The following is a 14429-nucleotide window of genomic DNA, read 5'->3' as shown; positions in this document are numbered from 1 at the left end:
ATAGTGCAATTTAATGCAATTCACTGACAATTGAAGCTTACATTAAAAAGACTTGTTGACTTTTGATTTCCTCACAGATTAAAAGGGAAGAAATGTTGCGGGATAGGTATAGTCATGCTTTACAAAAACATCTGGCCTCTATTGGATATATCTAAGTCACCGTGAAACAGTACTTCATAGGACACATACCTACTATACTTTCTACATTTAAAAGTCCATAGTATTGTCTGAAAAGATCTGGTCTGATTATTTTTGGTTCATGAAGAGATATTAAATGAAAGTGCAAGATACAAAGTTATCCAAGACAATTAAATTCATTATATTTAAGTTATACCAGCCCTAGTATCAACAAAAATATTTTCTGTTTTATATTGGCAGTATCTGCTTCAAAATAATGTTTATAATATTACTAGAATATACATGAAGTTATGCTTCTGCCAACAGGCCAAAGGGCATGTTTTTAAGGTCTTCTGTGGGAAAGCTTCCTTTAAATATACATTTCAGAGTCGACATGAATTTACAGCTCAAGTTCAAATGTTAAATCTCAAAACACATACTGCTATCACCCAGAGATATACTGTTACCACTTCTGAACTTTCAAAATGAATTTTTAAGCCTGTGATTCAGGCAGCCTTCGATTTTATTTGGAAAATCTACACAACAAGACAGCAGGCACTGTTATCTTTTTTTTTAGTTAGTTTTATTTTTCTTGTTACTTTTGTAACAATAGACCAAAAGCTAGACATGCTATGCACAACTGAAAACGTCCCTCATATTTTCACATTAAAACTTACTATCGTTTATTATATATTAAGTTATAGGGTTGGGTTCTTCTCTTCAGAAAATGATTATTGCCACTATATACATTATGACTTACGTAGAAGTACATACAATACTAGAAAAAGAAAAAAAGAAAATAAACTGATCTAAACCTCAAGTAGATTTTATATTAAACATGGTTACAACTATCTTTAAAAACATGACTAGGACACTAGTAACACATGCAGACTGATCCTTCATCACAACATAGCAACCTTATATGTCATTAACATAAGGAATTGCTTTCTCATACCTGATTCCTGTCTACGAAGTCACAATCTCTACTATAGCTGAAGAATAAAAATACACTTGGAAGAATTTTCCAAATTTAACTTTCCACTGCTGAGAGGGAACAAACATCATCTTGCAAGTAGGCAAAGTTCTTAGGACTCAGCTATGATGTACTGCATTAAAGAAAATGCAACTAACTCCCCCTTACTTCACAATGGTGTGATTAACTACTTCAGCCAAGTACCAGACTGCACTTAGAAAACCAAAAGGAAACATACAAAGTATAGTCACACAAAGCAACACACACACAAAGTATTTTCATCTACAGATTAAGGTCTCCCTCTTCTGAAAGAATACAGATTCCACAAGTGCTTTTCAATTCCCACCCACATAAATTTTCTGTAAAAAAGCTTCTTCAAAAGAAGCTGATTGGTCAACCAGGAAAAATGCCAATCATGCAAAACATTTAACAGGTTCCCTCCCATTACTGACTACGCCTATTTACCACACTGGTACTACAAACTTCAAGTAGTTAATAACACTGTTGCCATATGTACTTTTGTAGACATCTATATAGAAAAGTGTACTGTCTTGGTAAGGTGACACATCTTCTCACTGTTGTTACAAAAAAAAAAATCAAATTCATAAGGAAGCTGAAGTTCTGTTTCCTCCAAGACAACGTTCTGTTTTGACAAGTTCTGCACAATTTACTATTAAGTTATCAGTTTGGGGCAAAGAAATCAGAAAAATATAGTAGTCAAAGTTCTTCCTTTCAGTTTTACATATAATAAGCCTGAATTTTTGTCCTAACTACTTTTAGCTCTGACTGCTATCACTCAGGAGTTTATCCAAGACTCAAGGAATTCTGTCCTGAAACAGCCCATATGCAAATGAAGCGTTAGACTTAATCACGCGTTTATCACACCGTACCAGTCAGGTTTCTCCCATGCCACCAACCTTCCCATGCTGGTTATATAACAAGTAAAGATGTTTAACATGATGAACAGTTTAAGGCTTCCTAATTGCTCACTGTTTCCCTCCAACGCTAGCTCCTTTTTATTTGATTGTATTAAAGTTTTATAGCCTTTCTGGTAATTGTTTTAAGAAACAACATACTGCTGCAACACAAGTCTTTCAGATTTTCAAATGCTAACATACTCGGACCCTGAATATGTTTTCAATATTGTCACATAGGAGTGTTTTACTGGTTATATATACGCTTTATACATATGCCATAGGCTTCCATGTTACACTTTTCTCAGCATGAATAGTATACCACATAACAAAATAGATATTGCTTAAAAAAAGGTAAAAGTAGTACTGATTAATACTGATTAGTGTCAAAAAGAATAGAAGATTGCTTGGTAGCCAGAAAAAAAAAAAAAAAAAGCAGATGAAGTGTTAGGAGTTACTAGGAAAGGAATAGAGAACAAAACAGAAAACATTATTATAGTATCATATGAACAGTACAGTACCAATAGTACATCTACACCATAACACTGTGCGGTTCTGTTCCCCTCAACTTCCCAAAACCAAGTATAATTTTTTTAAAATGTTCAGAGAAGGACCATAAAAGATGATCAAAGATATGAAAGTGCTTCCACATGAGAAACAACTGAGGAGGCTTGAGTTCTTCAGTTGCAAAAAAGACAGAAAGAAGTCACAGAGGTCTAAAAATGACAGAAAGGAGGTGGAGACATGAACAGTTCATGGTTTACTCCCATCGAAGCCAGAGCCACTATGTGAAACTAGAGGAAGCCCGTTTCAACAATAAAATTAAGAAGTTCTACAAGCGATAGAATTCCCTGCCAAAGGACACTGGAAACTCAAAAATGGTTTCAGTAGGACCCTGAAAAAAATACCATAGAAGAGATCCACTGCGAGTTCCTTGCCAGAGAAGCCAGAGCCGGAATTCCCTGAGCTGCAAATATTTGGAAGCTAGGAAGGTGGAAAAGAGGACCAAGCTTTGCTTTATTCCAACCTTCCCTGAAGCATCTACTTATGCCCACTTTCAAACACAAATTACTGGGCTAAACAGACCACTTAATGGACAACCAGTTCAGCATTCTCCAGATGAGCACCCTCATTAGATTAATAACAATCTCAATATAATGCAATTCACCAACTTCCATGTTCTAAAGAACGAACACTTTCTAACACAGAAGCTTAAAACGTGAGCATTGGCACTATGTAATCAACCCCAGTGACAGACAAATGCTGTCCAAATGTATGGGTTCAGCCAAGCGCTAGAGGTCTGCTCCAACTAACATATTAGAAGAAAAGTGTTTGGGTACTCTATTCTAGCATGCTTCCTTGCCATATAACTTGAGTATTGTTTCGTATATGTTTTCAAAAAAACATTCAACTCATTTATTAGTACTGCCAAGGAAGGTTGGTGGGAGCTTTTTTGTTTTGGGTTTTTGGGGTGTTGGTGTTTTGTTGTTGTTTTTTGGGGTTTTTTTAAACATACGCAGACTAGAGGCGTTTTACTTAAAACTGACTTTAAATTACAATCCAGGGTACCACTTGCAACCATGCTGCCTCCTCTTTCTCTCCTGCCACTTCTCCATCTGTTCCTGTGAAACAAAGTACCAGTTGCCTATAGGCTCTCAAACAATTCACATATTAAAAAAAAAATTTGAAAACGTGTAGACCTCTACTGTCGTTTTCCCACCTGCAGATGTGTTTATTATACAAACCTGGGAAAATGAATATTAAGCAATTAATATCGGTATTGTTTTCCATCCAAGTGAAATAAAGAGGGTTGTTGCTTAAAATAAACGGACTTTTTAAAAACAGGTATTTAGTAACACTTGTAAAGATGTTTCTAATATTCCTGTTTTCAATAAAACTGAGGCTTAATTTGACATTACCACTGGATGGATTCAGCCCCACTCTTGCAGCACAGAAGAGGCAGAAATCTCCCTACAAGTATAGACACAGAACAGCCAGCTCATATGCTACTCGTTCTGCAGTCTGGCATTCTCCACCCCACGGACCAGGGCCAGCTGGCACAAACCAAAGTAACATTTGCTCTGGGCTAGAGACTGGACGCAAGGCCAGCCAGCTCAGACCCTGGGAACTGTGATTGGCTCCCTACCAGTTCTTCCACCAAATGAATCCTGGTGTAGGAGAACTCCTGTGACCTAATAGTAGTGCTATGTACTGATTAACAGGAAAAGGACAATGGAAAAATAGTTCTAGTTTCCACAATAACCCTTGCTGACTTTCCTTCAAGAAATTGGAACAGAAAAAGATATTTTTAAAAGGCATTTTAAACGCATTTATTTCAATATCCTACATAAAGTTAGTTATCACAACTACCTTATCACCCAGGAAACATTAGGATGGGCAGACCGTTTCATTTTATATCTATTTCAACAGAAGTAGCATCCAACAGCTCCTCTTTTAGCCTTTCACCTGTAGAAAAGGGAGAGTATCTGCCACCTGTAACAACTTATTGGTGTTAACCTTAACTATGGCAGCAATTCCTTCATTCACAGCAAAATAATCCTAAGGGGTTTCTTCCACCAAACAATGTAATTAACAACCTTTTGTCTCGCCAAAGAGGCAGCAGCAGAGAATTCAGGACACTTGTAGAATAAAGACAGTGCTTACAGGTTAGCTCTTGCTAAAAATCTCTGGGAAGTTAGCACTGGCATGACTCAGATATGACCTGATCTGAACCTGAAGTCTTTCTTTCCAATGGTTCTCAGCCTATCACTTAAGTATTTGGATTCATTCTATTTAAAAAAAAAAAAACAGCCTCAACACACTGCCAGTTTGGAACATAACACATTATAGAAATATTTTCCTAATAGTGAATAGACTCTACAGCTTTGTACTGAAGACCAATAGGCACATCTAGAGTTGTACCACTACTTCAGTCATGTTCCATAATTAAGGAACAGACAGAAGTCATGTCTGCAAGTCATTTTTTCTTCTTGCAGAAGTATTAGATTTTTTTCTGGCAGTTAAAAAGCTATCAGTAAACAGAAGAGCTGAGAGAAAAAACTGAATAAACATGATCACAGTTATGGGTCACATTTTTTTTTTTTCCTGTAATAATGACAGAAATTAATAGTTTCCAGTAGAAAACAAACTATTTTCTCAACCCTGATGAAGAGAGGAACTGCAAAACAAATAAATCCACTTGGAAAAGCGACTCAGCTACCTTGTATTGTTTTTAATTGCCGTTATACTCAAACAGATGAGGGTTATTAATGCATTACCAAATTAGGAACTGCACACATTTTTGCTGTGGACATGTGATCACACTGTTCTTACATAAGCAAAAGGAGATGGTCACACTAGATGCTTTTTCCAGAGTGCGCTCGTCAAAATCCCACCCAGCTGCTCTGATTCACGCAGCTAGTTTTACATGCAAGGCTGAAAACACACGCACTGAACCGTTGTATAAAGACAGGAATTTGGTAACGACATGTCAGAACAACTCTGTTTAACCTGAAGGAACGTATGTCAGCGTACCTAAACGCACTTGATTTAAGTTGAAACAATAAGAATGTACTTCTGTTCACCTACAGAAGACAGAAATACAGGCAGCCCTAGTTACATTTACCAGAATCTGCTGTAATAAATGTCAAAACAGTTGCTCACTAGTCTGTCAAATGTTTCAAGCACATCCCACAGCTCAAATCAGGTTTCTTAGTTGTTTTTTTCCCCCCTTAGTCAACCTAGAAGACTTTTGGGAAAAGAAGATGGAAGAGGGGGTTTGCAACTACGTTACAGTTAATCACTTAAGCGCCTATTCCTCTAGATTAAATCATGCTAGGTAAAGAAGGTACAACACGGAAAGATGAACGAACAATTAAGCAGAAAAATGTCTAGGTGTTGTAAAGCAATAATGTTTTAAAACGATAGCCAATTTCAGCATCTATTCTACTAACATACTATAGAAATTCTATAGTTCCATGAAAATTTTCCCTCAAACTCATAATAAAAGTTCAAACTTTGCATGGTAGCAAGTCCTAGAAAGACATTTCACTGTAGAAAGTGACATATTTTCTTTTTAACCTTTTCTTTGTCCCTTCTGAAAAAATGCAGTACAAAGAACAGTGATGAATTAGAGGACAGCTGCAAATAAAATGTATCATTTCCATGACTATTTAATGGGAACATTACACAGAATCAGTTCACTCACAGGACATAATCCTAACAGACAATAACCTGTGCAAAGGAAGTAAAAGATCTCCTCTTTATATTCTCCGCAGAAAATACCAATCCATAGTCAAAAAGTTTACAGGTCTATGGTTTCTTGTTAAGCTAAACTTAGGGAACCTCCTGTTTTCTTGCTCTTCAGATCAAGTCGTATCATGACAACTACATCACTGATTTTTTGGAGTGATATCTGAGATTAACCCAGCAACATTCATCCCTTTCCAAGTCTATGCAGCGTTGTTACTGAGGGCTCATTTTTAAATACAACTGGGCTTTTGATGATTATGCCAAGATACTTTTAACCACCAATAGATAATGAAATGGCAGACTATGGCTTTCTCTTAAGAAGCCTCTGGATATTGATTTATTAAAGAAAAAATATGCTTACACATTCACAAACTTCACTGCAAACATTTATTTTTCCCAGAACATGCATGTAACCCTTACAATAAAGTTTAAGAGGATTTTCAGTTTGGATAAGCTTGTCATAATCATGGTATTATGGACTGAAGGGATTAGTCATTTAGAGCTTCTAAAGCATCTCTTCCATTTTGCCTTCCTCACCCTCAGAAAAGATTTTCCTTTCTATGCTAGTTTTTTTTTTTGACTCCGTGATAGATGCACAATTTGGTTAAAAATAAGGTCCTCTGACTCACAAATTAACAAATAAAGATGTTAGCTGTAATTAAACAGTATCAGAAAGAATATTACTAGGGATCAGGCCTACGTAACAGGGAAGTTCACCAATCCCTTTAAAGTAATCAAGCTTTTCCCACTTTGAGATGAGAATTCTGAACATTACTGCCTTCATTCAATAAAATATATATTTACACACTTATTAACAGGGCTTGAATGCACATTCTTCAGTGCTCTGCTGATAGAGGAATACAGTAGACACTTCTATCCCCTACAGCTACTATTGCAATAATTATTTGTTCTCCCTTTAAAAGTCCTTCAGTCCCCATCTCTGCCCTTCTTAACCCCCATTCATATGCAACTTCCATGCCTAGTTTCATCAACCAATTTATTTCAAACAAGGCCTTTCACACTTTTTTCTCCCCCATCTGGGAGGAGTTTTGCAGATACTAACAGCAAACAAATTCTCTAGGCTCTTGAAACTTTCCTTCCCATGACATTCACACAAAAGCATCCAACCCCCTTGACCAAGTAGGACGCTGAAGACTGATGACCACATTATCACGCTAATATTATCCAGCTGCCTTTTTGCACTACATTCATTCTATATGGTGAATCACTGTCTCACTGCATACTTCAGTTGTGTTTAAGGAAGAAGTGCATGTTCTCTGATTTATCCTTCTGTGTTTGTGACACACCTAACGCAATGGTGGCTTAATGCAATTTGATAGCCTTCTGTAAGCTAGTCAAAAGCTCAGAGGCTAGGTCATGTTAATCTTTTTACTGCTCAACTATCCTCAAGCCCAGAATCAAATTTTCCGGTAGACCTCAACAGAAACCTTTGGGCGAAGACCCCTTCTTCCCTTTTACATTTTACTATTAAATTTCCTTTCAGCAGCTTCAACCCACTTCTAGCTTTAAATCAAATACATATGAAATAAGATTCACAGGAGTAAAATGTGCAAGACAAGTGCTCTAAAGAATCTACAATATTTACACAGCTTTTCTTCACATACTTAATACAGTAAAAGATTTTTGCTAAGAAAAGCAGCATGACTAAATGTAAGCTAAAAACCCCAAAGATTTGGGGTTTTTTGAAGCTTACTATAATGAAGTTGGTACACAGGGGACCAGATAGGGGCTTACAGAGCAAATTCACTCTTGCCCTTCCCCCAGAAGCCAAGAGGAAAGCTGCATTATCATCACTGAGTGAAGGCAGATGTGACAGCAGCTGCAGCAGAGCAGGCTGCCCTTCCTCTTCAACACTCCCATCCCCTCCCACAAATACTTTTTCCTACCCCCTCCAATTCCTCAGTAGCAACCCATGCCTCTGCATTTGTCTGGAATGAAGCATAATACGAATACTTGCTGACTAGGAAGACACAGCTGGCCATCACTGGGATCATCCTGGGTGGGTGATTTCTGACAGGAATCTTACTATTTCATTCCTAAAAACTTCCCCTTGACCCTCATATCTCTTTCAAAAGAGAATGTAATTATGAGCATTGTATAGATTTTGTAGATAGTTTAAGCTATGCTTTAATATTACTGTTTTTCCACCAATACATTCTCTTTCAGATCTAAACTGTGGATCCAAAATTTGTAATTGCTACTTCAGTGCACATGTAGTAAATATGAAAGATCAGAACAGATCAACAGTTGCTTGGATATAGAGCACGTGCTGAATCTTCTCCCAGTAGTTACTTAAGGGAGTTTTCTATTGATAATGTTGTAGATCCTGGACACCCTTTGCCAGTGCAGGAGCACCAGCTGACAGTTGAGATCTCAATCAGTCGATCTAAATCTCCCAAAGTGATGAAATCATCAGAAACCAACTGCAAATTTCCCCACACCAGCAATGACTTGCAGAAAGCATAACAGGCAGATGTACAGCTATCACAATGCTTATGTTATGCTTCTCCGATAGTTAGAGACTGTAATCACTTTTCCTATGTAAGTGTTTAGTGTACTGAGGCAAAGCTAAACAAAACACAATACCCAGAAAGCTGGCAGAGGCAACTTTACAAGAAATGTAATCCTTTAGTTTATGACCCTGTTTGTAATACCAAACCACTTCTTTCAGGACTGCCTTACCCTTCAGTCTGGTCACCACAGATCAAAATTGAAGTCAATTGTTAAAGGGAAAAAAAACCCAAACAACCCAACAACAGAACAGAACTGAATGCAAGCATGCACTGAAGTGTCTTAGCTTATGCAAGGGATTTGGGTCAGTTCCACACTTTTGCCTCTATGCTTTCGCAACGCCTGAACTAGCTAATTTAGAAATACCCTGAGTACCTTTTGGTAGAAGTAAGGATTCCTTCATACATACAATATTTCATTAAAAAAAAAATAAATAATAAATAATAAAAAAAAACCCACAGAAATATGGTTTGTTTGTAGTTTTTTTTTTTCCCCCAGAACTCTCCATTACTTAAGTCTGTAACAATCCACACTATACATAAGAAGTTTTCTGACTTGTCAAGAGTTTTCATTTGAACTAGCTGTTTCTCAGTAATTACATCTACCAGAATGTTCTAGTTGTTGTTTTCAGTAATCATTAGACTATGGCCTGAAAACCATGAGAGATGTCATTATCTAATAAGTTTAGTTAAGGGAGACACTTTCCTCCAATCTCCAAAAGAAATACTGAAAGGCATTTTAAAGCTCCATATTCTCTTTTACCTCTTATGTTATCTACTATCTAATTATTAAAATTCTACAAGATAAGTGGTAGAAGGTTACTATACATCCTTTAGTAAGAATGAGTTACTGTAGAACTGAGGCTTATTTTACACAGCAAAATAAAAGTTTTCTTGCTCTAGCAGCACAGTGCAAATATTTGCTTACCAATCTACTACATTTAATTTCTTAGAAGGCAGATTTGAGAAAACAGGCAATGAGTAATTTTTGCAAGTGAGAAAGCAGAATAACCTGGCATATGCTGCTGTAACAAGTCAGTAAAGTATTTGAAAGAAAATTGCAGTTAGCACTGTTAAGGGGTTGCATCCTCACCCCACTCCATTAAGACATTAAGGAGAAGGAATTAATCCCATAGGGATAATTTTCTCAACAGAAGTATCATTTAATAAAGGGAAATGGAGATAGAGTGCTTAAGAGACAGGGGTTTCTAGCAGATAGGTTCTAAGTGCCATCATGGGAAATACAGATAGAAGCAACTCTTTAACTGTTGATAAAGGTCATTAGATCAATTTAGGAACAGTGAAAATAAGGGCGTAATGTTTATATAGTATATAATATTTAAGATTTTACTCCTCTGTAATTTGCTAAATTTCATGTTCTAACTATCTGAAAGGCCTAAGAAATACAGTGGCTTCAAGAATTTGGAAGATTGAGGAATCATATATACACTAAATTTCTTTCAAATGAAGTATCACCTCAAACAGTAGTAAAAAGCTGATAAAAATTCCAAAATTAACATTCACCTATCATTAGTTGTTTATGAATACAACTAGAACACTTACAGTACCAGACAGAGTGTTTTCATTAGCCCAAGGCATTATAACTGCTTAAAAATATCATCAGTGTTATATAGCTACTGGTTTGTCTCACAGAACTTAGCAAAGAATCATTATCCCATTTCGTAACAATAAAAAGTGAAGTCCGTAGACGCTTCACACCTTCTAATAAGCAAAGAGTCACGAAAGACATAGCCAGTAGCCAGTCTTCGCTTCAATGCATCATAGTCAACTACTATCACTCGACTTATTTGCATTGCATGGCTGGTATACATAGCTAAATTCTCAATAACAAAGGAAATGAAAAAAAAAAAGTTCAAGGTCAAATTATTGTTTAGAAATAGCAAAGAGTCAAGCATGAAAATGAAGTTCGCACTTTCCAAACCTATTTTTATTTCCCCCCTCCCCCGGTTAACACAGCTACATTAACAGAAAGTACATGCTAATTCTTCTGAAAAGGCTTTTTCAGCAGAAGTATCTCAGCAGCAAGTTTCACCTAGCTCTAATTATACACTGTAATCTGCCTAAAAGCATGTAGGAATTTTAATTTTGTGGAATATATTAATCTTAAAACGCTTTTGAACTATACTACTTCAAAAGTCTTACAGAAGGAGAAAAATCTAGCATGTTTTCAGCTTCCTTTGGTGGAGTTATCTGGACTGAAGATGCAGGATAATCTGACTTCAGCAGCAGCACTGTGTCTTAAGGTCTACTAGAATGAACCCATTTATAAACAGCCAGAACTGAAGGGACCAATAAGGAACCAGGAACTTCTTAAGGCAGCATGGAACTACACGGCTAGCCAAAAGAGAAGACAGCAATATGCACTTTATTATACGACTTCAACAGAGTTGCTCCCTCCCTGCATATAGCCCAAAACCAGCCAAAGTCCAAAACACCAGTTCCTTAATTAAAAGTACTGACAACAGAGAAGCACAGATTCATTTAGGCTGGAAGAAGCCTCCCACACTTCAGTTTAAAAGTACATACGTTTGAAAAAAGCATGATATTTGTGCAATCCAGGAGCCCATGAAGAAGCTATAGTTCAATGCATATAAATAAATTTTTTAAAATTGCAAAGCGTTGCCTCAGAACAGTACAGAAAACAGTTGTACAGCTTAGATTCCCTTCAGTATTATCTAGTCTCTACCGCTACGATAGCTAAGTAGATATTCTATGACCTTATCTAGATGTGAAGCCTTAGCAACACCGTCATCCATATTCAGCGTGACAGTTCATCCCCACCAGGTCACAGGACCTAAACAGGGCCCAGATTACAGCACTACTAGCTCCAATTTTTCATTAAAGCTTGTGCTTGCGCAGTCAGGAAAAAAGAACACCCCGCAACTGTAAAAACTGTACAATAGCAGCGATCATTTTCCACTAAGAAATAAACAATCGTGGACGCTGCAGGAGGAATCAAGCGAAGCTCCCTGAAAGGTGAGGGGAAAAGGCGCGGTGGAACAGCCGCAAAGCCGTCCAAAACAAGCGACGGGCCGCGCCCGGCAGTGCCGCCAGGAGCGCCGCACCGCCGGCTCTGTCCCCTCGGCTCAACTCCTCTGCCTCTCCGCGGGGCTCGGCAACGAGCCCGGCGAGGCACCCCTCGCCTCTCCAGCTACCGTAAAGCCCGCACCACCAGACGCCAAGGTTTCTCCCCCACGAACGGGGCTTGCATTATTTTCCCCAGCCGCCCCGCGTCACACGGCGGGCACGCCGACAGCGCCAGGCGGCCGCGCAACGCCAGGCACCGCGGCACGACGTTACGAGGAGCCCTTCCACAGGGCACCGCCGCGCTAAGGCGGGAAAAAGGCCCGGCTTCCTGCTCCGCTCAGGGCTTGGGACATCACCGCCGCTACCCTCACCGCCCGGTCCTCAGCCGGCCCGGGAACTGGGAAGAACGGAGCCACCAGAGCGCCAAACGCCACCCCAGGCGCAGCCTAACGCGGGCAGGCGGCCACGCCGCAGCGCTGCCGGTTGTCCCCGGGCCCCCTTCCCTTACCGCCCTCCTGCACTCACCCGCCTGACGCCGCCTCAGACGCCCCCCAAGCCAACCTCGCTCCCGGCAGCCTCCGCGCCTCAGGCGCGGCTCCCACTCGCACACCAACGGCTCGAAAACAAATCACGCGAGATCTGCCCCGCGGCGCCTCCGGCGCAGCGCTGCGCTGCACTCCCCCCCCCCCGCCCCCGGCCCTTCCCCTCGCACCACGTGACGCTCCCAGCCCTATCACCGCGTGTCTCTAACCCCCTCGCGCTACCATGGAAACATCGCGAGCTCGCCACCTCCCCCTCCCTCCGCGCGCGCTGGCCCCGCCGCTCGGGGCCTGGCGAAGCGCCGCGACGTTTCTTCGCCGTTCTCCGGCAGCCCTATGAAATCTCGCCCGAGGTCTCGCGAGGTTACGCTGCTTTCCCTCCCCCCCTCCCCGAGCACGATGCCGCGCAGGAATGTGAAAGGCTCCCGCCCGCCGCCATTTTCTTTCTTTCTTGGCAGGCAGCGAGTGGGGCAGGAAGCGGTGCCTGAGCGAGTATGGCGGACTATTCCACGGTGCCCCCTCCTGCTTCGGGCGCGCCCGGGGGAGGCGGCGGTGGAGGTGGAGGAGTGAACGATGCCTTTAAAGACGCGTTGCAGAGGGCTAGGCAGGTGCGTGCGTGCGTGTGTGTGCAACGTGGCTCTGCTAAATCAATGGGCCCTCGGGTCCCGGGGCCTGGAGGCAGCTGCTGACCAGGCCGCGGCGCCTGAGGCACGGGAGGAGTTAGCGGGCTGCGCCCTGACGACGCTGGGCCCTGGGGAGACCTGAGGAGGGGGCCCCTCCGCCAGTACGTGTCTGCGGGGGGGGGAGCTTTGTCCCGTCCCCTCGCCCCCCTCCGCGCACGCCGTGGGGAGCGCCCGCGCTGCCCGCCCGCCCTCCTCGGGCGGTGAAGGGTTTTTCCAGTCAGACCCCGGCTCCCTCCGCTCCGCCATTGCCCGCTGGCAGCCTGGGCGCCCGCAGTGCCCCGGCTCGGCCCGAGGTGATCCGCGCCATGGCGGGGCGGCGGGGGCGAGGGAAGCGGTGCTGCGGGGTTCCTGCCGCGAGGCAAAATCTCGGCCGGCGAGTAGCGGCCCGCCGCCTTATCGGGAGCCCGGCGCCTTGCCGGGCCGCTCGGGCGGTGGAGGAGCCGGAGGGAGGGCGGCTCCGCCGCTCGGCCCGTATTGTGTTCCTCGAGGCGCCCTGGGTGCCCGCTAACCTGCTCAGACCGGTTGGGGAGCGCTGCGGCCTGCGGAGCGAGGGCGGCGAGGGCTGTCTTTTCGGAAGTTCCTTATCCCGAAGTTTTATTTGTAGGTTTTGCACCACGGGCGATGTTTTCATTATTTCTTGGGCAAAATTTTCGCCTTGTCTGGCAATAACCCGTCGCGGTTTTGGCAATATTTGAAGACCCGGTGTAGTCGGGACTGCTGAGGTTTGGCATAGTTTTAGCGGTCAGGCCCTCCGTGAGATACCGCAGTGTTTCGTGAAGAATGGGTAGAAAAGGAAAAGCCCCTTTTAGAAAAAAGGTTTTGGTGTTTAAAGGGCAGGGGGCTTGGGGTTTGGTTTGGTTTGGTTTTTGTTGTTTTGTGTTTTTTTTTTTTCCCAACCAATGAAGAAAATATAGGAAGCTTTGCTGTTGAAGGATGAGCGCAAGTCTCCTTGAAGACATTAAAAAATAAGATTTCTGTGAGCAGAACTGTTTCTAGCGGCAACCTTTTATTTACTTATTTGGGGTAATGTTAATATGCATTGTCTAAATCGCTTAAAATCGTTTAGAAGACCGGGAATGAATGAGGGCTGACTGTTTTTTTTTTTTTTAACTCACAACATCTGCCTTTTGTTTAGATTGCAGCAAAAATTGGAGGAGATGCTGGCACATCAATGAATTCAAACGACTACGGTTATGGAGGACAAAAAAGACCTCTTGAGGATGGAGGTATGCACTCGTTACTGCTGCATTTATTTTTGTTGAGTACGACCAAGGTGCCAGAAAGATTGCAGGTGGTTTTTTTGTTTGTGTTTTTTTTTTTCCATAGCACAGCATAAAAACACTTTGTTCCCTGTATAGATCATGACATGCTTT

General features: G+C 41.5%; 2 protein-coding genes across 20 annotated transcripts in view; one reads left to right on the top strand and one right to left on the bottom strand.

Annotated features, from left to right (window-relative positions):
• Positions 1-12701, bottom strand: part of DNAJB4 (DnaJ heat shock protein family (Hsp40) member B4) — a 33449-nt gene extending 20748 nt beyond the window's left edge. Inside the window, exon 1 of one of the 2 annotated variants that reach the window (XM_087734743.1) lies at positions 12599-12701. The gene's annotated coding sequence lies outside the window, so the exon portion shown is untranslated. Of the gene's footprint in view, positions 1-12359; positions 12500-12598 lie in introns of those variants that run through there. The other variant, XM_087734741.1, reaches the window with a different exon arrangement.
• Positions 12702-12736: 35 nt separating this feature from the next.
• FUBP1 (far upstream element binding protein 1) overlaps positions 12737-14429 on the top strand; it is a 37390-nt gene continuing 35697 nt past the window's right edge. For all 18 annotated transcript variants that reach the window (XR_015699330.1, XR_015699328.1, XR_015699327.1 and 15 more), the window contains exons 1-2: positions 12737-12981; positions 14192-14282. Coding sequence is in view for 11 of the 18 variants with exons in the window: in XM_087734733.1 (XP_087590859.1) it covers positions 12868-12981; positions 14192-14282 (205 nt within the window). In the remaining 7 variants the exon portion in view is untranslated. The remainder of the gene's footprint in view (positions 12982-14191; positions 14283-14429) is intronic.

Source organism: Nipponia nippon, unplaced genomic scaffold (assembly GCF_047370975.1).
Source record: "Nipponia nippon isolate SJK-2023a ecotype South Korea unplaced genomic scaffold, ASM4737097v1 scaffold_5, whole genome shotgun sequence".
In the NCBI taxonomy this organism is placed as follows: Eukaryota; Metazoa; Chordata; class Aves; order Pelecaniformes; family Threskiornithidae; genus Nipponia; species Nipponia nippon.
The sequence above is the reverse complement of the archived record's forward strand: the minus strand, read 5'-3'. Positions and strand labels throughout refer to the sequence as shown.